Source organism: Schistocerca americana, chromosome 10, assembly GCF_021461395.2.
Source record: "Schistocerca americana isolate TAMUIC-IGC-003095 chromosome 10, iqSchAmer2.1, whole genome shotgun sequence".
Taxonomy (NCBI): Eukaryota; Metazoa; Arthropoda; class Insecta; order Orthoptera; family Acrididae; genus Schistocerca; species Schistocerca americana.
The window spans coordinates 156100432-156124874 of NC_060128.1; the positions used below are offsets into that span (position 1 = coordinate 156100432).

Here is a 24443-nt window from a genome sequence, read left to right on the forward strand (position 1 = left end):
ATACATGAAGCAGATTCAGAAGGATTTAGATTGCAGTAGTTACTTGGAGATGAAGAAGCTTGCACAGGATAGAGTAGCATGGAGAGCTGCATCTAACCAGTCTGTGGACTTAAGACAACAACAACAACAACAACAACAACAACAATTCAGTGATGCTGTAAAGACCTTATAATCACTGATTCCCTGTTCTATGCTGAGTCCAAAAGCTCGAGCCTGTTAGTGACCAGGAGGTCTAATATGTTATTTTTGTGAGTTTGTTCTCTGATTAGCTGCCCAAGGTAATTTTAGGACACAACATTTAGAACAATTCCACATGATTCCCCGACCTACAGCCCACCTTAATCCTAACTGGTAAGGTGAAATCTCCAAATAATACTGTAATAATGCCAAGGAAATTTATTCAATATCTTCTGCAAATTTCTCCTCAAATGTTCCACCACTTACTGCCCTTGAGGCAGGGAGTCCATAAAAGCATCCAATGACCACGTTTCATTTATGTTTAGCACTTTTAACCTTAACCTAAATTATTTTGCTTTCAGAATCTGCATTAAGTATTATCGTATTTTTACAGCTCTGTATACGCCTCTGCCATTGGTGTACAACTTTACTTTGTGATTTATGTTCCAGTCAGAGATCAGTATTTCATTACTGTTAACGTCTGGCTTCACCCAGATTTCTGTTACTAGTACTATGTGGACACTGTCATTTCTATATATAAAAGGAAATGTCCTGACTGACTGACTCACTCATCATCACCCAGCCCATATCACTAATGACAGAAACTTAAAATTTGGAGAAGGGGTTGCTCTTATACTGTAGGCATTGTTTAAGACAGGATTTTTCAAAATTCCAAACCTAAGTGGGTGAAATAGAGGATGAAGGTTTTTTTAAAAAATGTCACTATTGAGGCAGTTTTGAAGCTAGACCCATGAAAATCGGTATTTGGTTTCTCAGTCAGAAATAATGAAATACATATTTCAGCATTTTTGTAAATTTAACCCTATGGGGGTGAAATTGTGAGTGAAAACTTCTTTTGAAAATACACTACTGGCCATTAAAATTGCTACACCAAGAAGAAATGCAGATGATAAATGGGTATTCATTGGACAAATATATTATACTAGAACTGACATGTGATTACATTTTCATGCAATTTGGGTGCATAGATCCTGAGAAATCAGTACCCAGAACAACCACCTCTGGCCGTAATAACGGCCTTGATACGCCTGGGCATTGTGTCAAACAGAGCTCGGATGGCGTGTACAGGTACAGCTGCCCTTGCAGCTTCAACATGATACCACAGTTCATCAAGAGTAGTGACTGGTGTATTGTGATGAGCCAGTCGCTCCGCCACCATTGACCAGACGTATTCAATTGATGAGAGATCTGGAGATTGTGCTGGCCAGGGCAGCAGTCGAACATTTTCTGTATCCAGAAAGGCCCATACAGGACCTGCAACATGAGGTATGCATTATCCTGCTAAAATGCAGGGTTTCGCAGGGATCGAATGAAGGGTAGAGCCACTGGTCATAACACATCTGAAATGTAACGTCCACTGTTCAAAGTGCGGTCAATGCGAACAACAGGTGACCAAGATGTGTAACCAATGGCACCCCATACCATCACGCCAGGTGATACGCCTGTATGGCAATGACGAATACACGCTTCCAATGTGTGTTCACCGTGATGTCACCAAACACGGATGCGACCATCATGATGCTGTAAACAGAACCTGGATTCATCCGAAAAAATGACGTTTTGCCATTCGTGCACCCAGGTTCATCGTTGAGTATACCATTGAAGGCGCTCCTGTCAGTGATGCAGCGTCAAGGGTAACCGCAGCCACGGTCTCCGAGCTGACAGTCCATGCTGCTGCAAATGTTGTCGAACTGTTCGTGCAGATGGTTGTTGTCTTGCAAACGTCCCCATCTGTTGACTCAGGGATTGAGACGTGGCTGCACGATCCATTTCAGCCATGCGGATAAGATGCCTGTCATCTTGACTGCTAGTGATACGAGGCCGTTGAGATCCAGCACGGTGTTCCGTATTACACTCCTGAACCCACCGATTCCATATTCTGCTAACAGTCATTGGATCTTGACCAATGCGAGCAGCAATGTCGTGATACAATAAACCACAATCGCGATAGGCTACAATCTGACCTTTACCAAAGTCGGAAACGTGATGGTACGCATTTCTCCTCCTTTCACGAGGCATCACAACAACGTTTCACCAGGCAATGCCGATCAACTGCTGTATGTGTATGAGAAATAGGTTGGAAACCTTCCTCATGTCAGCATGTTGTAGGTGTTTCCACCGGTGCCAACCTTGTGTGAAGGCTCTGAAAAGCTAATCATTTGCATATCACAGCATCTTCTTCCTGTTGGTTAAGTTTCGCGTCTGTAGCATGTCATCTTTGTGGTGTAGCAATTTCAATGGCCAGTAGTGTATATCAGTACTAAAGAGCTACAAAAGTATTTTTAGAGCTACAACTATGAACATTGGTATTTGGCTTCTTGGTTACAAATAAATACATGTTTCAATGTTTCTGGAAACTGAACCCCTAATGAGGTGAAATAGAGAATAATATATTCATGAAAGTATTTTCTTATAAAAGCATTCCAAAAGCTAAATCTATGACCATTTAAATTTGGCTTCTCGGTTGGAAATAAAAAAAAAAAAAAATATGTGTTTCACTGTATTTGGAAATTCCACTCCTATGGAGGTGAAATGAGGGATAAAGGTTTCTATGGAAATATTTTGTTGTGCAAGCATTTTTAAAGATAAATCTATAAAAATTTAAATTTATAACACTATAGGTTTTCAGAATGAGATTTTCACTCTGCAGCGGAGTGTGCGCTGATATGAAACTTCCTGGCAGATTAAAACTGTGTGCCCGACCGAGACTCGAACTCGGGACCTTTGCCTTTCGCGGGCAAGTGCTCTACCAACTGAGCTACCGAAGCACGACTCACGCCCGGTACTCACAGCTTTACTTCTGCCAGTACTATAGGTTTTGTATTTGGCTTCTCTGTTAGAAATAAAACATATGTATGCCACTATTTTTGGAAATTCAACCCCTAACGGAATGAAACACTTTATGAAAATATTTCATTCAAAAAGTATTTTTAAAGCTAAATCTTCTAAAATTGGTGTTTGGCTTCTGAGTCAGAGATGAGAAAATACATGTTTCCTTTTTGAAAATTCAATCCCTAAGGGGTTGAAATATGACCAGACTGATTCATGAGCCAGCATTGCCCAGGCAACACTGCTAAGGATAGGAAAGGCATTGCTTAAGGAGGGATTGTCTGAAATTCCACTCCTAAGGGGTTGAAATAAGAGATGAAAGGCTTTTTGAAAGTTTATTGCTATTAAGGGGATTTTGAAGCTAGAACTATGAAAATTGGTATTGGTTTCCAAGTCAGGAAAAAAAAAAATTTCAAGTCCTAAGGGGGCGCAATATGGCATGAAAATTTTTAAGAAAATATTTTGGGTAAAGCTAAATTTATGAAAATTGGTACTTCACTTCTCAGTTAGATATAAAGAAATATTTGTTAGTGGATGAAAGTTGCTGTGGAAATATCTCCACAAGAATGCAAAAGGCATGTTCACAAAAACTTTGGACTCCAGCTACCAGAATCACTTTTTGGTCGTACATTTGAAGAAGACCATGCTTATATGGCCTTCATTAGTGTGGAAAGCTTAAAAGGTGTTGCAATTTGTGAACAACATAAAAATTCGATTAAATAAAAACAAAACTATTTCTGCAGTCCATACAGTCTAAGGAGTGAAGCAGTGTGCACTAAGCTAGTCGTATATAAGTGAGATTAGTTCTGGGACCTTCTCATAAATGTTGGTGCAGATAACTACATTTTCTTTCTTCAGTCTACCATGATGAATGCTGTGCTGTTTAACTATTGAAGATAATAGCATCCCTGTCTGAAATCAGAATGTATCTTATTGGGCATCTGCACACCACATATACTCTACTACCATAGTAGTCACTTCCTGTGTACACGTCTGCTCTGTTAAAGGGGAGGGGCAGATTAGATTAGATTAGATTAGATTAATACTAGTTCCATGGATCATGAATACGATATTTCATAATGATGTGGAACGAGTCGAATTTTCTAATACATGACTTAATTAGGTTAATTTAACAACATACTTAAGTTAATATAACAACTTTATTTTTTTGTGTGTTTTTTGTTTTTCTTTATTTTTTATTTTTATTTTTTTTATTTTTTAAATATTTTTTTTCTTTTTTTTCTTAATTTATATCTAAAAATTCCTCTATGGAGTAGAAGGAGTTGTCATTCAGAAATTCTTTTAATTTCTTCTTAAATACTTGTTGGTTATCTGTCAGACTTTTGATACTATTTGGTAAGTGACCAAAGACTTTAGTGCCAGTATAATTCACCCCTTTCTGTGCCAAAGTTAGATTTAATCTTGAATAGTGAAGATCAACCTTTCTCCTAGTATTGTAGCTATGCACACTGCTATTACTTTTGAACTGGGTTTGGTTGTTAATAACAAATTTCATAAGAGAGTATATATACTGAGAAGCTACTGTGAATATCCCTAGATCCTTAAATAAATGTCTGCAGGACGATCTTGGGTGGACTCCAGCTATTATTCTGATTACACGCTTTTGTGCTATAAATACTTTATTCCTCAGTGATGAATTCCCCCAAAATATGATGCCATATGAAAGCAATGAGTGAAAATAGGCGTAGTAAGCTAATTTACTAAGATGTTTATCACCAAAATTTGCAATGACCCTTATTGCATAAGTAGCTGAACTCAAACGTTTCAGCAGATCATCAATGTGTTTCTTCCAATTTAATCTCTCATCAATGAACACACCTAAAAATTTGGAATATTCTACCTTAGCTATATGCTTTTGATTAAGGTCTATATTTATTAATGGCGTCATACCATTCCCTGTACGGAACTGTATGTACTGTGTCTTATCAAAATTCAGTGAGAGTCCATTTACAAGGAACCACTTAGTAATTTTCTGAAAGACAGTATTGACAATTTCATCAGTTAATTCTTGTTTGTCAGGGCCTACAAAACACCACCCGAGAACAGATGTTGAGGAATCCACATCAAAAATTGTTACAGAACAGTCTGAGCCTGTAGTTCAAGTGTTTCACTTCGCTCCAGACCAGAGAACCGTGATCAGTTCCAGGAATGATGCTGCCAAACGCTAGCTCTGCTTCCACCTTGTGCGCGAGACTAGCCTAGCTGTCTTCATCAAAGCAGTCAGCCACTTGTGGGAACTGAGAGCCGCTGAACCATGCCTCACTCGTGCTGACATGAGCCTCGATTTGTGGCTGGGCACTCCCAGTTGCTGCCTGAAGAGCCTCCTTCACATGACCCCCTGGCAACAAACAGAATGGATACTGCTTAATAAAGGAAAGAAGTTTCCTGCACGAGTCAATGACCACCGTGAATATTTTGTGAATAAAACTGGTGTATCGTACTCCTGTGCCTACTCTGCCCATGGCCCCCACTGCAGCCAGGCTATGTGGGCAACCGTCTTCCTTGCAGATGGCACAAAGGGAGTCACATTGTGTACGGCTACCAGATGGCAAACCAAGGGCCACGAGAAGTCAATGGCCCCATGAACCTTCTGCCTATGCAGTCCGTGTGACCGAAAATAGGACCAGCTGTATCTTGGCATCCAGGACTGTATTTAGGCCAGTGTTCATGCCACAAGAGCTCACATTTCATCAATCGGGAGCTCACTCTATAGACATCGCAATCTCATCATTGCAGTCCACGTCTGTCTTCGTGTTCCGGGATTTCCGATGTCACTGTACCTTGAAGACATGGCCCTGATACAGTGACCATTCTTCGGACTTCTAATCTGTATATACAGTGGGTCAAAATAAATTATACATAAGGCCGAAACTTTATTACCGAACGTTGCAATCTGGAAATATGTTACGATGTCAATACATTGGTTTATTTGTAATGTAATTCTATGAGGGTTCTCCATAAAATAAGGTTCTCTAAGTTCCCATGGCGCTACAGTCCTGAAAAGCATTGTTATGGTGGATCCTGTGATTCTGTAGTGTACCTTGGTGCCCCCACTCCAAATCCGCTCCATAGTGAGCTGCCTGCAGATCTCAGCCTTGGCTTGGCAGCCATATGTGATGGATCTCACCCACCAGCTGCACTCTGTGATCCATTTCCCGTCTGCAAAAAACATTGTGCCGGCAGGAATCCATTCCCAGCTATGTGAAATATCACGTGCACAAATGGTGCAGAGAGTTCAAGAATGGGTGTACTGACGTCCATAATGAGGAGCGTTCTGGATGGCCATCTGTTTCTGACGAAACAATCACAAAAGTGGGGGTAGCAGTGCTCTCAGATCAAAGAGTGACAGTTCATGAGCTCTCTGAAATGATCCCTGATGTCAGCAAAACCTCTATTGACAAAATTTTGGTGGAACATCTAGGGTATGCTAAGGTTTGTGCACGGTGGGTGCCAAGAATGTTGACCAAAGACCACAAACATCAACATGTTGAAGCGGCCCAAGAACTTCAAGATCACAGAACTCACGGTGAGGAATACCTTGACTCCATCGTCACTGGAGATGAGAATTGGGTGCACTACTGCATGCCTGAAACCATAGAACAGTCCAAACAACGGAAGCACTCAGAGTCGCCAAGATCACGAAATTTCAGACAAACGCAAAGCATTGGCAAAGTGATGGCAACAGTGTTTTGGGACAGGAAGGTGGTATTGTTGTGCGAGTTCTTCCCCACCGGTACAACAATCAATGCTGCCGGCTGCCACGAGACACTGCAAAAATTGTGCCGTGCAATTCAAAATGAGGGGTATGCTGTCCAAGGGGGTGCATTTGCATCAGGATAATGCTCGACTGCACACTGCTATAGCCACCAATGAGCTCATCACAAAATTTGGATGGGGTACTGTCAAACACCCACCCTACAACCCAGACATGGCCCCAAGTGACTACCATCTCTTCACTGACATGAAGAAACACATGGGTGGAATGCATTTCGACAACACAGAAGAGCTGGAAGAAGCAGTTATCAGGTATCTGCGTGGCTTGGCGGCAGATTTTTTTTACTCGGGCATTCAAAAGCTCACACATGGCATGCAAAAATATACTGACCTCAGTGGCAACTATATAGAAAAATAGGTTAAAGTCTGAACTTTCCAAAAATGTATGCATTCATGAAATTAACATGTTTTACATTGCGAAAAAAAATTAGGAACTTTATTTTACGGACAACCCTCGTAACAGAAACGTTCAATGTTTCTATCATGAGGGGATTTTATTTACAGTCTATGATAACTCTGTTGCTTGCTGTGTGTCATTATGAATGTTTAGTTGCTTGAAGATGGTTCAGACAACAATAACATATGACCAGAGGCTCCATATAGCCACGCTAATGGAGCATAGAATGAGCCAAGTAGATCTTCAGCAAATGTTGCTATCTAGAACGTGTAACATGTTTTTAGCAATAGTATCAGCTGAGGATCATTACAGAAGTGGCTAAGGAAGAAAAGCAACAGGTATGCAGGAGCGCTATATGCATATAACAGCAAGAAGAAACCCTCAACACACTGCTGCACGTCTATGGTGGCAATTCCAAACAGCTACAGGAGCACAAGTATCAACACAAATAATATGAAATAGGTTCCATGATCAGGGATTACATGCCAGAAGAGCTCTCAAGGGTCCTCCTCTAAATTGGGTTCTGAGAGGGATTTGTGTCGCATGGGCACAAAGCCCCTCTTTGTGGACTAGGCTGCAGTAGGACACAACAATGTTTTTCTGAAGAGACTCATGTCGGTATCATAAATCTTTTGGTTTATTGTGATATTACGGGCATTCTGCCTCAGTAAGTGTTCAATGTTCATTTTCCAGAAGATTTTGTTTTGTTTAATGATTGGTTACAAATCAACTACTTCCAAAGAACATTGTGTTAATTGTGGATCAATAAACTTAAAGTTGACTGTATACCTGTGTTTAAAATTAATTGTGTGCCTGGACCTATTATTTTGGCTGCCTTCAGTGGATACATTAAATACCATCTAGAGTGCTTAATATATTTCTTTATTTGTTATATTGTTCACCTACTGTCGTCATCAGATCAAAACTTCGAACCTGTTTGTGTTCAGCGTCAGTATGAAAAACCTATGCCTAATCAGGGTGTCAACATTGAGTTGACACTCCAATCACATAAAGCTTTTTCATAGTGATGCTGAACCTTGTTTTACAACATCTAAGTTTTGATTTGATGATGGAGAAGCTGAATGATACAACAGAGAAAGAAATATTATATTAAGCAATCTAGATGGTTCTACCCACAACAAAGAGTGAACACTGGTTCCCCTTCCTGACATGTACACTATTTCATTAAGGGGCTCCATCACCTGTCTAACTTTGGAGCTCCCAATGACAAGGAATCCACTTGTCTGTAGTGGGCAATACATCAAACTTGTTTTTAAGGCATAAGGGGATAGCTGGTGTAGTCAATACCCACATTCATCTTCAGTCCAGAGACCAGTGACCATGCCAATGTGTGCCATTCTCTGTAGGATAAGTGTCTTCTGGCCAGGGTGAGCAACTTAGAATGCACTGTGACATCGGGTATCTTAGATCTGGGTGTATACGCAGACAAGAAAAAACATGTCAAATCAGAAACACCTTCCACTTTCCAATTTGATTTTAGTTTTGCTATCAGTTTCAGCATTTCATTGCACCATCTTCAGACCCCCTGACTGACATTTAGGAGGAATCCCCTCCTCTTGTGCAATCAAAATACAGGCCAGCATACAGTCACTAATATCTGTAGATCATTTATAACAATGCAATCCCTTTGATCATCGCTTGCAGACTGTTGGAAGAACAGCAGTCTGCAAGTGATGATCGAAGGGATCGCATGTTATAAAGGAGTCTACAGATATCAGTGACTATATGCTGGTCCTTATTATGATTGTACAAGAGGTGAGAATCTTCCTATATGTCAGTCAGGGTGCCTGAAGATGGTGTAATGTAATGTCAAATCTGATATCAAAATAAAATCAAACTGGAATTATAGATGGCTGAAAGAGTTTTTGAGTCCTGCAACCATCTGGGATAAGGATGCACTTACAGAGAGAGAGAGAGAGAGAGAGAGAGAGAGAGAGAGAGAGAGAGAGAGAGACAGACAGAGAGAGAGAGAGAGAGAAATCTTGGATTTCCCAGTTAAAAACACACTCCCCCCCAAGGCGAAAATATACTTTTTCCCAGATGAAAATACACTTTTTCCATGTTCTGAGAGAGCTCCCTCAGAGCTGTAAAACTAATCAAACATTCAAATGGCAAAGATTTTATACATCAGCAGTGAACTTCCCCACATTTCAGGAAATGAAACTCAGCAAAAAACAAGGCATTTTGAAAAATCTTTGATTGACGGCTACATGTTCACTGCTTTTTTTCATAATCTACATCTACACAGATACTCTGCAAGCCACCATACAGTGCATGACATAAGTTACCCCATACCACTACTTGTCATTTCCTTTCCTGTTCCACTTGCAAACAGAGCAAGGTAAAAATGACTGTCTGTATGCCTCCTCATGAGCTCTAATTTCTTGTATCTTATCTTCATGGTCCTTACATACAATGTATGTTGGGGGCAGTAGAAACGTTTGGCAGTCAGCTTCAAATGCCAGTTCTCTAAATTTCCTCACTAGTGTTTCTTGAAATCAACATTGCCTTTCCTCCAGGGATTCCCATTTGAGTTCCTGAAGCATATCCATAACACTAACGTAATGTTCAAACCTACAAACATACCAGTAACTAATTAGCAGCCTGCCTCTGAACTGCTTCAATGCCCTCCTTCAATCCAATCTCGTACAGATCCCAAACTATCTAATAGTTCTCAAGAATAGGTCACACCAGCATCCTACATGTGGTCTCCTTTACAAGAGGACCACTCTTTTCTAAAATTCTACCAATAAATCAAAGTCAACCATTCACCTTCCCTACCACAGTTCTCACATGCTGCTTCCACCTCATATCACTTTACAACATTACACCCATATATTTTAACGACTTGACTGTGTCAAGGAAGACACTTGTAATACTGTATCTAAACATTACAGGTCTGTTCTTCCTAGTCATCCGCATTCACTTACAATTTTTCACATTTATGGCTAGCTGCCATTCATCACACCAACAGGAAATTTTGTCTAAGTCATCTTGTCTCATCTTACAGTCACTCAACTTTGACACCTTACAGTGCACCATGGCATCATCAGCAAACAACTGCAGATTGTTGGCCACCCTGTCTGCCAAATCATTTATGTATATAGAGAACATCAGCAGTCCTCTCACTCTTCCCTGGAGCACTCCTGATGATACCCTTGTCTCTGATGAATATTTGCCATCGAGGACAACATTCTGGATTTTGTTATTTAAGAAGTCTTTGAGCCACTCACATAACTGTGAACTTATCTGATACACTTCTACCTACATTAACAGCCTCCAATGGAGCACCATGTCAAATGCTTTCTGGAAATCTACAAATATGGAATCTGCTTATTGCCCTTCATCTATTGTTCACAGTATATCATGTGAGGAAAGGGCAAGCTGAGTTTCACACAAGTAATGCTTTCTATAACCATGCTGATTAATGGACATAAGTTTCTCAATCGTAAGAAAGTCTATTATATTTGAACTGAGAATATGTTCAAAGATTCTGCAGAAAATAGCAGTTAGGGATATTGTGTGTCTGTTCTTCCACCCTTCTTATATACTAGTGTCATCTGTGTCTTTTTCCAGTCACTTGGGACTTTGTGCTGGGTGAGAGATTCATGATAAATGCAAGGTAGGTAAGGGGACAATGCCATAGAGCATGCTTTGTAAAATCGAACTGGGATTCCACCCGCACCTGGTGATTTATTTGCTTTCAAATCATTCAGTTCTTTCTCTATGCCAGGCACACTTATTGCTACATTGTCCACATGCTTGGCAGAGGGTTCATTGAACCACAATCATACTATCTCTCTACCATTCCACTCTCGAACAGCGCACGGGAAAAACGAACACCTAAACCTTTCTGTTTGAGCTCTGATTTCTCTTATTTTATTTTGATGATCATTCCTACCTATGTAGGTTGCGCTCAACAAAATATTTTTGCATTCGTAAGAGAAAGTTGGTGACCGAAATTTTGTAAATAGATCTCGCCGCGACGAAAAACGTCTTTGCTTTAATGACTTCCATCCCAATGAGCGTATCATATCTGCCACACTCTCTCCCCTATTACATGATAATACAAAATGAGCTGCCTTTTTTTGCACCCTTTCGATGTCCTCCGTCAATCCCACCTGGTAAGGATCCCACACCGCGCAGCAATATTCTAACAGAGGATGAATGAGTGTAGTGTAAGCTATCTCTTTAGTGGACTTGAGTGTAAGCTGTCTCTTTAGTGGACTTGAGTGTAAGCTGTCTCTTTAGTGGACTTGTTGCATCTTCTAAGTGTCCTGCCAATGAAACGCAACCTTTGGCTCGCCTACCCCACAATATTATCTATGTGGTCTTTCCAACTGAAGTTGTTCGTAATTTTAACACCCAGGTACTTAGTTGAATTGACAGCCTTGAGAATTGTACTATTTATCGAGTAATCAAATTCCAATGGATTTCTTTTGGAGCTCATGTGGATCACCTCACAGTTTTCGTTATTTAGCGTCAACTGCCACCTGCCACACCATACAGCAATCTTTTCTAAATCACTTTGCAACTGATACTGGTCTTCGGATGACCTTACTAGACAGTAAATTACAGCATCATCTGCGAACAACCTAAGAGAACTGCTCAGATTGTCACCCAGGTCATTTACATAGATCAGGAACAGCAGAGGTCCCAGGATGCTTCCCTGGGGAACACCTGATATCACTTCAGTTTTACTCGATGGTTTGCCATCTATTACTACGAACTGCGACCTTCCTGACAGGAAATCATGAATCCAGTCACACAACTGAGACGATACCCCATAGGCCCACAGCTTGATTAGAAGTCACTTGTGAGGAACGGTGTCAAAAGTTTTCTGGAAATCTAGAAATATGGAATCAACTTGAGATCCCCTGTCGATAGCGGCCATTACTTCGTGCGAATAAAGAGCTAGCTGCGTTGCACAAGAACGATGTTTTCTGAAACCATGCTGATTACGTATCAATAGATCATTCTCTTCTAGGTGATTCATAATGTTTGAATACAGTATATGCTCCAAAACCCTACTGCAAACCGACGTCAATGATATAGGTCTGTAGTTCAATGGATTACTCCTACTACCCTTCTTAAACACTGGTGCGACCTGCGCAATTTTCCAATCTGTAGGTACAGATCTATCGGTGAGCGAGCGGTTGTATATGATTGCTAAGTAGGGATCTATTGTATCAGTGTAATCTGAAAGGAACCTAATCGGTATACAATCTGGACCTGAAGATTTGCCCGTATCAAGCGATTTGAGTTGCTTCACAACCCCTAAGGTACCTACTTCTAAGAAACTCATGCTAGCAGCTGTTCATGTTTCAAATTCTGGAATATTCCATTCGTCTTCCCTGGTGAAGGAATTTCGGAAAACTGCGTTCAATAACTCCGCTTTACTGGCACAGTCGTCGGTAACAGTACCATCGGTGCTGCGCAGCGAAGGTATTGACTGCGTCTTGCCACTTGTGTACTTTACATACGACCAGAACTTCTTCGGATTTTCTACCAAATTTTGAGACAATGTTTCGTTGTGGAACCTATTAAAGGCATCTCGCATTGAAGTCCGTGCCAAATTTCGCGCGTCTGTAGATTTTAGCCAATCTTCAGGATTTCGAGTTCTTCTGAACTTCGCGTGCTTTTTCCATTGCCTCTTCAACAGCGTTCGGACCTGTTTTGTGTACCACGGGGGATCAGTTCCATCTCTTACCAATTTATGAGGTACGAATCTCTCAATTGCTGTTGCTACTATATCTTTGAATTTGAGCCACATCTCATCTACATTTGCATAGTCAGTTCGGAAGGAATGGAGATTGTCTCTTAGGAAGGCTTCTAGTGACACTTTATCCACTTTTTTAAATAAAATTATTTTGCGTTTGTTTCTGGCGGATTTGGAAGAAACGGTTTTGAGCCTAGCTGCAACGACCTTGTGATCACTAATCCCTGTATCAGTCATGATGCTCTCTATCAGCTCTGTATTGTTTGTGGCTAAGAGGTCAAGTGTGTTTTCACAACCACTTACAATTCACATGGGTTTGTGGACTAACTGCTCGAAATAATTTTCGGAGAAAGCATTTAGGACAATCTCGGAAGATGTTTACTGCCTACCACCGGTTTTGAACAAGTATTTTTGCCAACATATCGAGGGAAGGTTGAAGTCCCCAACAACTATAACCATATGAGTGGGGTATTTATTTGTAATGAGACTCAGATTTTCTCTGAACTGTTCAGCAACTATATCATCGGAGTCTGGGTGTCGGTAGAAGGAGCCAATTATTAACTTAGTTCTTGAACGTGAAATTTAAAACTTTGGCTTTCATTTTGCTATCTTCAACTGCCACACCAGATTGGTCAACAAGGGACTGAAGCCTTGATCTGCTTAGTGATTTTATGTAAGACTAGAATTTTCTTGGGTTCTCTGCCAGATCTTTTGGTAGGGTGTGATGGTGACAGTTGTTGTATACAGGTACTTTGTGCATAGATCTTTTCACACACAGTCGAATCTCTACTAACCTTTGCTTGTCATCATTTGTGCAGTCCCTTTTGAACCGAGAGTGCAACAGCCACCACTTTCTCAGCATCCACTTAATTTTGTTACTAAACCATGGTGGGTTTTTTCCATCCTTTACCCACTGACTAGGCACATAACTCTCCAGACCATGATCTACAATCTGCTTAAATTTTGCTCATAATTCATTTACCTGCATCTTACAAGAACTAAGTGATGCCAATTCACTGCCTAGGTGAGATACTGATAACTGCTTATCTGCTCTATCTAGTGGAAACACTCTCCCAGCTTTCTTGACTGTTTTATTAATTTTCATAATCATAGTTGCTATAATGAGATCATGATCACTAATCCCCATTTCTATGATGACACTGTTGATAGCTACAAGTTCATATTTCCATTGCAGGTGGGCTTCTGGGGTAGCTGTTCAAGTGCAATGAATCCTTAGAAGTTTCCCAGTCTATACTTGGCAGGTTAAAGTCATGTCTAACTAGCTCTGCATAATGTGGGTATTTATGTGCTACTGACTGTAGACTTTCTTTGAATGGCCCTATAACTGTCACAGCAGAATCGGGTGGCTGGTAAAACATCCAGAAATTGACTTGGTTTCACCTACATCTGTTATACACGACCAACGGACTTCACTGTCACACTTAATTTCGATCTCAATAGACACAATATTTTTGTCAACTGCAATGAACACTCCCTCTCCTACGGCCTCTAATCTGTCTTTCCGATATACTTTCTATGACTCGCTAAACATCTCAGAGCTTTCCACTTCTGGTTTCAATCAGCTGTCAGCCCTAAGTCTAATCTGAGTGAGAAATTTCCTGGAGGGCACTAAATTCAGAACTTTATAACAAATAGCTTGATGTCTACTGATAAAATTGTAACAGTTGAAGTGTCTTTATTCCGAATGCCATCTGACTTACTGTGCTGCATATTGACAGGTGAGTGTACATCCCAGTACCTCAAACTACTGCCTAGCCTAAAGAACCCTCATGTCCACTCCATGAGTACTCCACTACCTGAGTAGCTGCTTCCTTTGTGTAGTGCACCCATAACCTATGAAGAGGAGTTCTACAAATCCCTAAAGGATAATGCAGGTCTACAAATCTGCAGCCAAAACTGTCTCAGAGTCTAGGAAGCCTTTGGTTATCACAGCATAAATACAAATTCCAACAAATACAGCACATTAGCTTCTGAAGCACTGTGCGATGCACCTTTTTCAGGTAATCATAGCTCATGTCATGTCATCTCACCAGCTGGTGACAGCAGATATTCACAGAATAGGACACTGATGAAATGAAATGGCATGTGATGAGGGCCTCCCGTCAGGTAGACCGCTCGCCTAGTGCAAGTCTTTTGATTTGATGCCATGTCCGCGACTTGGGGGTCGATGGGGATGAAATGATGATGCTTAGGACAACACAACACCTAGTCCCTGAGCGGAGAAAATCTCCGACCCAGCCGGGAATCAAACCCAGGCCCTTAGGATTGACAGTCTGTCACACTGACCACTCAGCTACCGGGGGCGGACAGGACACTGATGTAGTCAGCCAATAGCAACACCACTGTTAAGTAGGACAAACGCAGAAATAGGGAAAGTTAATAGTTTAATTTTACTTGCAGAGTAGCTACAGGAAAAACTAAGATTTCATGTATCAAACATTGGAAAATCCAGGATGGAATGTAACAATATCACGAGAAGGAAAGTTGCTACTCACCATATAGAAGAGATGCTGAGTTGCAGATAGGCACAACAAAAAGATTTTCACACTTAAAGCTTTTGGCCAATGGCCTTTGTCACAATAGACAAACATCCGCATACACACACACACTCATGCAAATGCAACTCACACACACGACTGCAGTCTCGGGTAACTGAAACCACACAAAGGCCATTGGCCGAAAGCTTTAAGTGTGAAACTTTTTTTGCTGTGCCTATATGCGACTCAGCATCCCCGTTCTAAGATGAGTAGCAATTTTCCTCTCATAATATTGTTAAGATTTCACATATAATATGTGTTTTGTTTTTTGCAATTTTTAGTGTGTGTTGCTCTTTAAGACCTATCAAACACATATGCACTAGTAAAATATTAAGTAACAACATAAATGGCTGGTCTTCTGGGCTCAAAATTTTTCCAAGTGGCTCGTTCTCAAAGTAGGTGATTCTACAGGCACAAAGTAGGCGATGCTACAGGCACCACAGGTGTCAAACCATTCGTCTTATGTGCCCCAATGCCACTGAAGTCCAGAGCAGGGGACTGAAGCCAGTGTAATGCGGCCAACACAGCTTCCAGTTGTTTGTGGATCATGGCTGATTCATCCTGCATCCTTATCTTTAATCTATACCACAAAGAACAGAAAACTAACAAAAGTGGTCACTGGACACAATCTAAGTACTGCTGCTATAGTGCTTCTTCACTGTTCTACACACTAAAGTCAGGTCACACACATTAGTCACACAGTACAAAACACAAATCCAATTCACTTCTCAACAGACACACGGGAAAACTAAAAGTACACTAAACCCAGTGTGTAAACAGAACTTGCCACTACTCCTCGTGCATCTGTTTGGCTCCATGGTTGCTGCTACACTCACTACACGAGCACTGTATGCAGCAGTCACTGAGATTCAAACTGACTCATGTGACTGTAATGCTTGTGGCAGCTCGAAGCTATGAAAGTCAGCTCACACAATGCAAATGCACTAATTTAAGAAAAAACTTAGAGCAAGTTAGTATCAACTAGTTACACAGTAACACACATAGATACAATTTACTTCTTCACAGAATTATGTGAAAAACTGTACTAAACCCTGTGTATAAATAGAAACAGCTGCTACTTCTGGCACATCTGCTGAACTCCACAGCTGCGACTACACTGATGTGTACGAACGTATGTCCCACAACAAACAGTTGAGAAATGAGCCACTCTGTCGTATGAGAGCTATCTCTCAGCTGCCTTCACAGGTGTTCAGTGTGGTTACCACTCAGTCAACAGCAAATTAACTGGCAGATATACAGTGAGGTGGCAGAAGTGAAGGGGTAACTCCTAATATCATGTCAGACCTCCTTTTTCCCAGCACAGTGCAGCAACTTGACATGGCATGGACTCTGTATCGGTTCCCCCTTCTTCTAATTTCTTCATTTGTTGGTTGTCCTCAGTACCAATGTGCTTAAACACCTACGAGCAGTAAAACCTAACCACAAAGTTCACAGTTCTTGAAGAATAATCATGTACATATGGAGCAGACACTGTCACTGTTTTTACACATGTCCTAACTGTTTAACACTTATTTCACAGTTAAATTGAAGCATTGTTGTTGTTATAACAAGCATAGGTTACTCGTCTGAAACTCGGTCATGGAGTGACTGTCTCATGACCAAAAAATCGGGCCCTTATATATCATCACAGTAATCAGTACTGAAACTACACATTATTTGAAGTTAAATTTACAGAAATTACAATTAAAATTTAACTCATTAAATTAACTAAATACATGGACAAATTGTGTCTTTTTAACAGTTTCTTCTACTACAAGGGTTAAGCCAAATTATTTGTTTAAATCATGAAATTAACATATGTAGTTATGCAAACAATACTTTGGACAAAACTGTTAATTACTTTGGAATTAATTAAGGGCTGGTTTTGCCAAAATGTTTCTGAATAGAACCAAATAGATACTTTTCAGATTACTAGTACTTTGTCTTCCAAATGTTTACAATTATTATAGAACTTATACTTGTTTATATGTCAACAATAAAATTTAAGTTACGAAATAATAACTGATTTCTCCCAATAATGAAAGATACTGACTAGGAATAGTCAAAATAAATTAGAAAATCAATTACATACATAAAACTACACACAAAATTAGATCTGGTGTTATATTCTTTAAAAATGAGGGCCAACCCTTCTCTTTTATGAAAATGCAGATTCTATTCATGTATGGTAAATAGTTAAAAGCAACAAGACTAATTTAAAGAGGCAGATGGCAAAACAAGAGGAGAAATAAAATTATCCCAGCTAGCTTCGTCACAACTCAACAATTTGTTGGAAGTCACCTGCAGAAATAATGAGTAATGCTGCCACTACAGACATCCATAATTGTGAAAGTGTTGCCACTGTGGGATTTTGTGCACAACCTCACCTCCCAATTATGTTCCATAAATTATCAATAGAATTCACGCTGGGTGATATGGATGGCCAGATCATATGCTCAAATTCTCAAGAATGTTCTTCTAACTAATCGGAACAACGGTAGTTCAGTGACGTGGGCACTGTCATCCATTGGGAACGTGAACTCCATGAATGGCAGCAAAATGGTCTCTGAGCACCTGAACATAACCATTTCCAGTCAATGATCCATGTAAGCACAGCCCAAACTGTTATGGAGCCTAAACTAGCTTGCACAGAACCTTGCTGACAACTTGGGTCCATAGTTTCTGGGGTCTGTGCCACACTTGAACCCTGCCATCAGGTCTTACCAACCGAACTTGGGACTCATCTCACAAGGATACAGTTTTACAATCACCTATCCTCCAACCAATAAGTCTCAAGGCCAGGAGAGATGCTGCAGGCGATGTCATGCTGTTAGCAAGGGCACTCACGTCCGTTGTCTGCTGCCACAGTCCATTAAAGCCAAATTTTGCCATACTGTCATAACAGATACATTTGTCGTATCTCTGACAGTGTTGCTTGTCTATTAGCACTGACAACTTGACACACACACTGCATTAAGTGTAGGCTGTCAGCCACCGCATTGTATGTGGTGAGAGGTAATGCCTGAAATTTGGTATTCTCAGCATACTCTCGATACTGTGGATCTCGGAATACTGAATTACCTACCAATTTCTGAAATGGAATGTCCCTTGCGTCTGGTTCCAACTACCATTCCACATTCAAAGTCCGTTAATTCCCATCGTGCACCTATAATCACACCGGAGTACAATGACAGCTCCACCAATGCACTGTCCTTTTATACCTCGTGTATATGATACTACCGCCATCTGGGATATGACTATCCCATAACTTTTGTGACCTCAGTGTCTATCAATACTTAAAAAGCCTCTCCATCATTCATTCAGTTACTTAAGTTATAGAAGAGCAGCTGCATAAAAACTATTCCGTATAATAATAATTCATTGTGAGAGCACGCATTGGCATTCTTTTATTTTACTCTCTACAGTTATAGATCTTATCCTTCTATATAGTGCTTTAATGCATTGCAATAACACTAACTCGTACATTTGCTAATCGGTGAATTATTGCACTTACAGGTGCTGCATTTTGGATAGCCTTTTCTTGTTGAGACGAGGAGTGAGAAGAAATGAGGTCAAAAGAAAACACCAGTATGCTGCATAATATCAAAACACAATACTTTGGTATTTTAAAGCAGACTTTTATGAAGGTTTTGAATATAGGGAATTATGACCATAAAAAAACGTCTTTCTGTGCTTTATGAGTGGCTTATAAAATGTGTCTTTTAACACATAATTACTAGCCATGGGGGGAGAAACATTCAAAATTTTCACACATAGAATGAACTTGCAAACTTACATGAGGATTCGGGCTGGTTCCTGGCTGCACATCACGCCAGAAAGCAGTTCATTGCGCAAGGATGGAGTTGCAGTGTTGTTCAACTGTTCCATCAAAAAACTGAACTCCGTTTCACTGCCCTTCATAGCAGCTGCGCAGAACACTGCTGAACGTAAATCTGGTGGAATCCTGCGAAGTAAAGCATTACAATCATTTTAATTCGACAGCAAACTCTGATGTACAGATTAAATCCTTCAAGATCAAATACTGTCAAGTTGATAAAACAAGGAGTCTCACGTACAAAGAGATAGAATTTGAAGCTGCAGCTGAGATTATTTGGACAGGCCTCAGTATCATGGGTGGGCATAAAATGATAACTGAGTTGTTCTATTTCTTAATGATTAATGGAAAATCTCATATAAAGATGTGAAACAAATATTAACAAAGAAATAGAGGGGCTGGCCAGTACTTACCTCAGCTCAGTACAGCAGATAGATAACACAAAACAGAACCGAAAATTTACATTCCTAGCTTTCGGAACTTTGTTCCTTCATCAGGGAGGAGAGAGGGGGAAAAAAAGGGAAGAAGGGAAAGTGTATTCAGTTACTCACAACCCAGGTTATGAAGCAACAGGGAAAGGTAAACAGGGAGGGTAGCAAGGATGGAGGCATGGTTGTCAGAAGGAAGCCAATGATATTCTACTGTTAAGTACTGTGCCAGCTTCAAACCAAAGAGATGCATACAGAAGTAAAGAGGTATATAGTATAAAGATAAACACAACTATGTAGGATGAAAAGATGCAAGAATGGCTAAAGAGGAAAGGGAAAGAGGAGAAGGCTGAAGAGTAAGTGGGAGTGAGGTTGGTTAATGTAAGTTCAGTCCAGGGGGATGGCGGGATGAAAGGATGTGTTGGAGTGCAAGTTCCCATCTCCGCAGTTCCGAGGGACTGGTGTTAGGTGGGAGAAGCCAAATGGCACGTATGTTGTAGCAGGTTCCTAGGTCCCGAGAATTATGCTGGACGGCATGCTCTGCTACTGGGTATTGGACATCTCCTAGGCAGACAGTTCGTCTGTGCCCGTTCATGCGCTCAGCCAGTTTGGTTGTCATCATACCAATGTAAAAGGCTGTGCAGTGCAGGCATGTCAGCTGATAAATGACGTGTGTTGTTTCACATGTGGCCCTGCCTTGAATTGTGTATGTTTTACCAGTAGCGGGGCTGGAGTAGGTGGTTGTGGGGGATGCATGGGGCAGGTTTTGCAGCGGGGTCGGTTACAGAGGTAGGAACCGCTGGGCAGAGAAGGTGGTCTGGGAACATTGTAGGGTTTGACAAGGATGTTACAGAGGTTAGGGGGGCGACAAAAGGCAACTCTGGGTGGTGTGGGGAGAATTTTGTCAAGGGATGATCTCATTTCAGGGCTTGACTTGAGAAAGTCATATCCCTGGTGGAGTAATTTGTTGATGTATTCGAAGCCAGGATAATATTAGGTGACAAGGGGGATGCTTCTGTGTGGTCTGGGGGTAGGAACATTGTTGTTGGATGGGGAGGAATGTATTGCTCGGGAGATCTGTTTGTGGATAAGGTCTGCAGGATAGTTGCGGGAGGGGAAAGCACTGGTCAGGTTATTGGTGTAATTGTTGAGGGATTCATCACTGGAGCAGATACATTTGCCACGAATACCTAGGCTGCAGGGAAGGGAGCGTTTGATGTGGAATGGATGGCAGCTATCAAAGTGAAGGTATTGTTGTTTGTTTGTGGGTTTGATGTGGACAGAGGTGTGGATGTGAGCTTCAACAAGATGAAGGTGAACATCCAGGAAGATGGCTTGGGTTTTTGTTCTATTTCTTCCCAGCTTTACAATTTTTATTCTCCAAAAAATAAAGGAAAGGCAACCACTCACCTATAGACGATTGATGTGTTGTCCATAAAATATGGCAAAAGACCTGCCTCACACTGTCCACTACTCCCTGCTTGCACTGTGTGCATACTTCCCTATCCCCTCCCCACCTCTATCAGTCTCGCTGGGTGTGGGTGTATTTGGCTGGCTGTGTGACTATGTATGTGAATGAGTGCACTTTTAGTAGAAAAACAGCAACAACTTGCGTGCTAGTGTAAATACTGTTTTCTGTTGCATGTTTCTATGCATTACAGTTTTCGTAGTGGTGAAATGTTACTAAATGTCTGCTCTGAAAACTGCGTGGAACTGCATATGCCATCTGGGGGATAGTACATGTACTGATAATGGTTTCATGTCGTCCGCCAGCAGATACCGTAGTGCAACAGCTACCAGAGGGCCATCTGTGTCTAACCTTTAGTAAGGAATGCTCACAGCCAGAAAGCTCAGTATGGTGTAAACACATGAAGCAAGCAGGCCACCGTGCCACGGAAATACACTCACACTTCCTACAGTCGTCTGAGCAAGTCTGAAACGGACAACACTGTGGCCTTCCAAGTGGCAGGCTGGTCCTTTGTAAACATTCTCAACTCAAAGATGAGGTTCTGGATGTCCACGAGCACAGATGCCTGCCAGGATGACGATATTGTAAGGGCAATAGTGCCAGATGATACAGCTACCACAGCACAGGTAAGAAGGCTTGTGAACCCCGGTGTCTCAACACGAAATATTGCAAACCAGTTACTACCAATGGGACTACACACACATATACCTCTACCTCTCACCGCAGCATCGTTATAAGCTTCCTGACTGGTGCCGTCAAGATGATCACTTGGAAGACGGAATGGTATGCCGTGATCTTCAGCGATGAAAGCAGATTCTTCCTGCACGTAAGAGTTGCACGTACAATATAGACCTGGTGAGCGTTATCTTGTGGAGTGCTTTCATCCGAGACACACTGGCCCCACCCACGCCTTATGGTCTGGGGTGTGATAAGCTATACCTCTCATTTTCCTTTGGTGTCCCTGGAGGGCACACTAACCAGTGCTTGGTGTGTGCAGAATGTTGTCAGGTTCATTCTTTTGTCATTCTTGTAACAGGAAGCTGATATGTTGCTCAAACAGGATAATGTTTGCCCACACACTGCCCATGAAACTCAATGTCCTCTGCAAGATGTGCAGCAACTTCCCTGTCCAGCACAATCTCTGGACTTGTCTCCAGTTGAGTATGTGTGGGATATGATGGGACGAGAAGTGACTTATACAACTCATCAACCACCAACTCTTACAAAACTATGTGAAAAGGTTGAGAAGGCATCATGTAACATAGCCAAAAAAAACAGTATTTTCCATCTGTACAATTGCTCAGATGCCGGAGTCAACACATGCATTGCTGCCTGTGGAGGCTACACTGCATACTGAACACAGGTATTTCAGCATGGGTCAATACATGGTACCTCAGAACCACTTGTGCTATTGAACTGTAAATGTAATCAGTTCATGTAATCAATATGCACTGTTCCAGCAATAAATCTTGAATGAATTGGAAACCTCCAAAAGAGTGTACTGTTTTTTTCTGCCAGTATATTTTGTGTATGCAGATATTGTAGCATGCATGCCCCAGAGGAGCCATCACAAAGGCTGCAGTCTATCTGCACTTTTTCAGTTGGCGGGGCCACACACCACATTGTTTTGCCTCTTCAAGTGGTGCGCTATGGTACTGTGGCATTGGCAATGCAGGATTGGAGACATGTACCTGCACACAAACAATTAATTATGTGACTTCATTCTTTCAAGGTGATAATGAAAATTGTATAACTATTCATTGTGGTCTGTACCACAAATGGTGCCGGAGGGACAAGTCTGTTGGCAAGAGTCTTCACATTTATACAAATTGTAATGTGGAGAAATGGGAAAGAGCACAGAGTCTGAGTTGATAATGCACTGGCTGCAAAGGTGGGAGAAGTTTTTCTGAGTGATGGTGGGAGAATAGTCTGTAGTTTGGGCCTCATGTATGTTTCAGAGGGAAGAAGACAATGACAGCAGCAGCAGCTGCAGCAGTAGCAACAACAAAAACTACCTGGGTTAAATGGATAAATAATAATTTGGGAAGAAACAACATAAGACAAGAAAAACTAAAAGAAGAACTTTTAAGAAAGTAAAATGGAGGATTCGAATGTAGGGGCAACAGATGATGAGGCATTGAAATTGTCTATAGTCTGTGGAAGGCCCAAAATAAATGACTTTTTTTTTTAAGAATGGAAAAAGTGTACTTGAGTCTAATGCAACCTTAAAGTTTTTCACAGTGTATAAAGACTATTCATGAAACAAGTTCCATTAATTTACTAATAAAAAAATACCAGTACATTCAGAAGTTTCTTTTACAAAGCTACAGCTGTCAGCTATTTTTATATTTAATTGCTTCGTATGTTAAGGCACTTGCCATACTGAAGAATGAGCTTTTCAATACTCTCATTGGAGAATTCTGCAACCTGTGACCTAAGCCATGATTTGACACTCACATTTAACTGGTTATCATCTTCAAACCACTGTGATCTTGGCTTATGTTGCATCTTCAAAAACAAGTGAAAATCACTGGCTGACAAATCAGGATAATACAGAAGATGATCAAACAATTCCCAACATTTTAAGCAACATCTGAATGTGTGCAGCAGGACGACATATGTGGCCTAGCATTATTGTGCACAAAAATGACGACAAAACTCAATATTCCACATCTTTCATTATGGATGATTCTTCTGATTAATTTAGGGCTTCACTGTACGTTTCAGAGTTTAATGTAGTGTCACTTTTCACAAAATCAACAAGGAGTATTGGCTACATTTTTGTGCACAACAGTACAAAGTATACTGTATCACTTCTATATGTCTCCATTACAGACAAATGATGTTTGTCAGTGGCAGATATAAATTACATTGGATTGTTAATAAATGTGAATACCATGATTTGTTTGTGTGTGCATGTGATTAGGAGGCTGCATGTTGCGTTTTGACAAGCCTGACAGCTGGTTCCTGCCACATGACACTTCCTGGGTCAGCAGTTGTCCCATAGAGGTGTGCCATTTCTCGATGACACAAAGTGGTCCACAGAATTCTGAGTGTTGTGACAAAGAAATGTGACTTCACAAGGACAGACAAAGAATTCATTCTGTCTTTATCCCATGAAGTGAAAAGACTTATCTGTTTACAGGGTGTATAGGTGAACAAGAATAAAAAAAAAAAATTCCAGATTTCATTGTT

The 24443-nt window shown here is 40.9% G+C and overlaps 1 protein-coding gene across 2 annotated transcripts in view; it reads right to left on the bottom strand.

Annotated features, from left to right (window-relative positions):
* The window catches only part of LOC124552607 (aminopeptidase N-like), a 272739-nt gene that overhangs the window by 24371 nt on the left and 223925 nt on the right, over positions 1-24443 (bottom strand). Inside the window, exons 17-18 of one of the 2 annotated variants that reach the window (XM_047126933.1) lie at positions 19310-19481; positions 3856-3866 (exon numbers count right to left, since the gene is read on the bottom strand). In XM_047126933.1, coding sequence (XP_046982889.1) covers positions 19310-19481 — 172 coding nt within the window. In that variant the 3' untranslated portion in view covers positions 3856-3866. Of the gene's footprint in view, positions 1-3855; positions 3867-19309; positions 19482-24443 lie in introns of those variants that run through there. The other variant, XM_047126932.1, reaches the window with a different exon arrangement.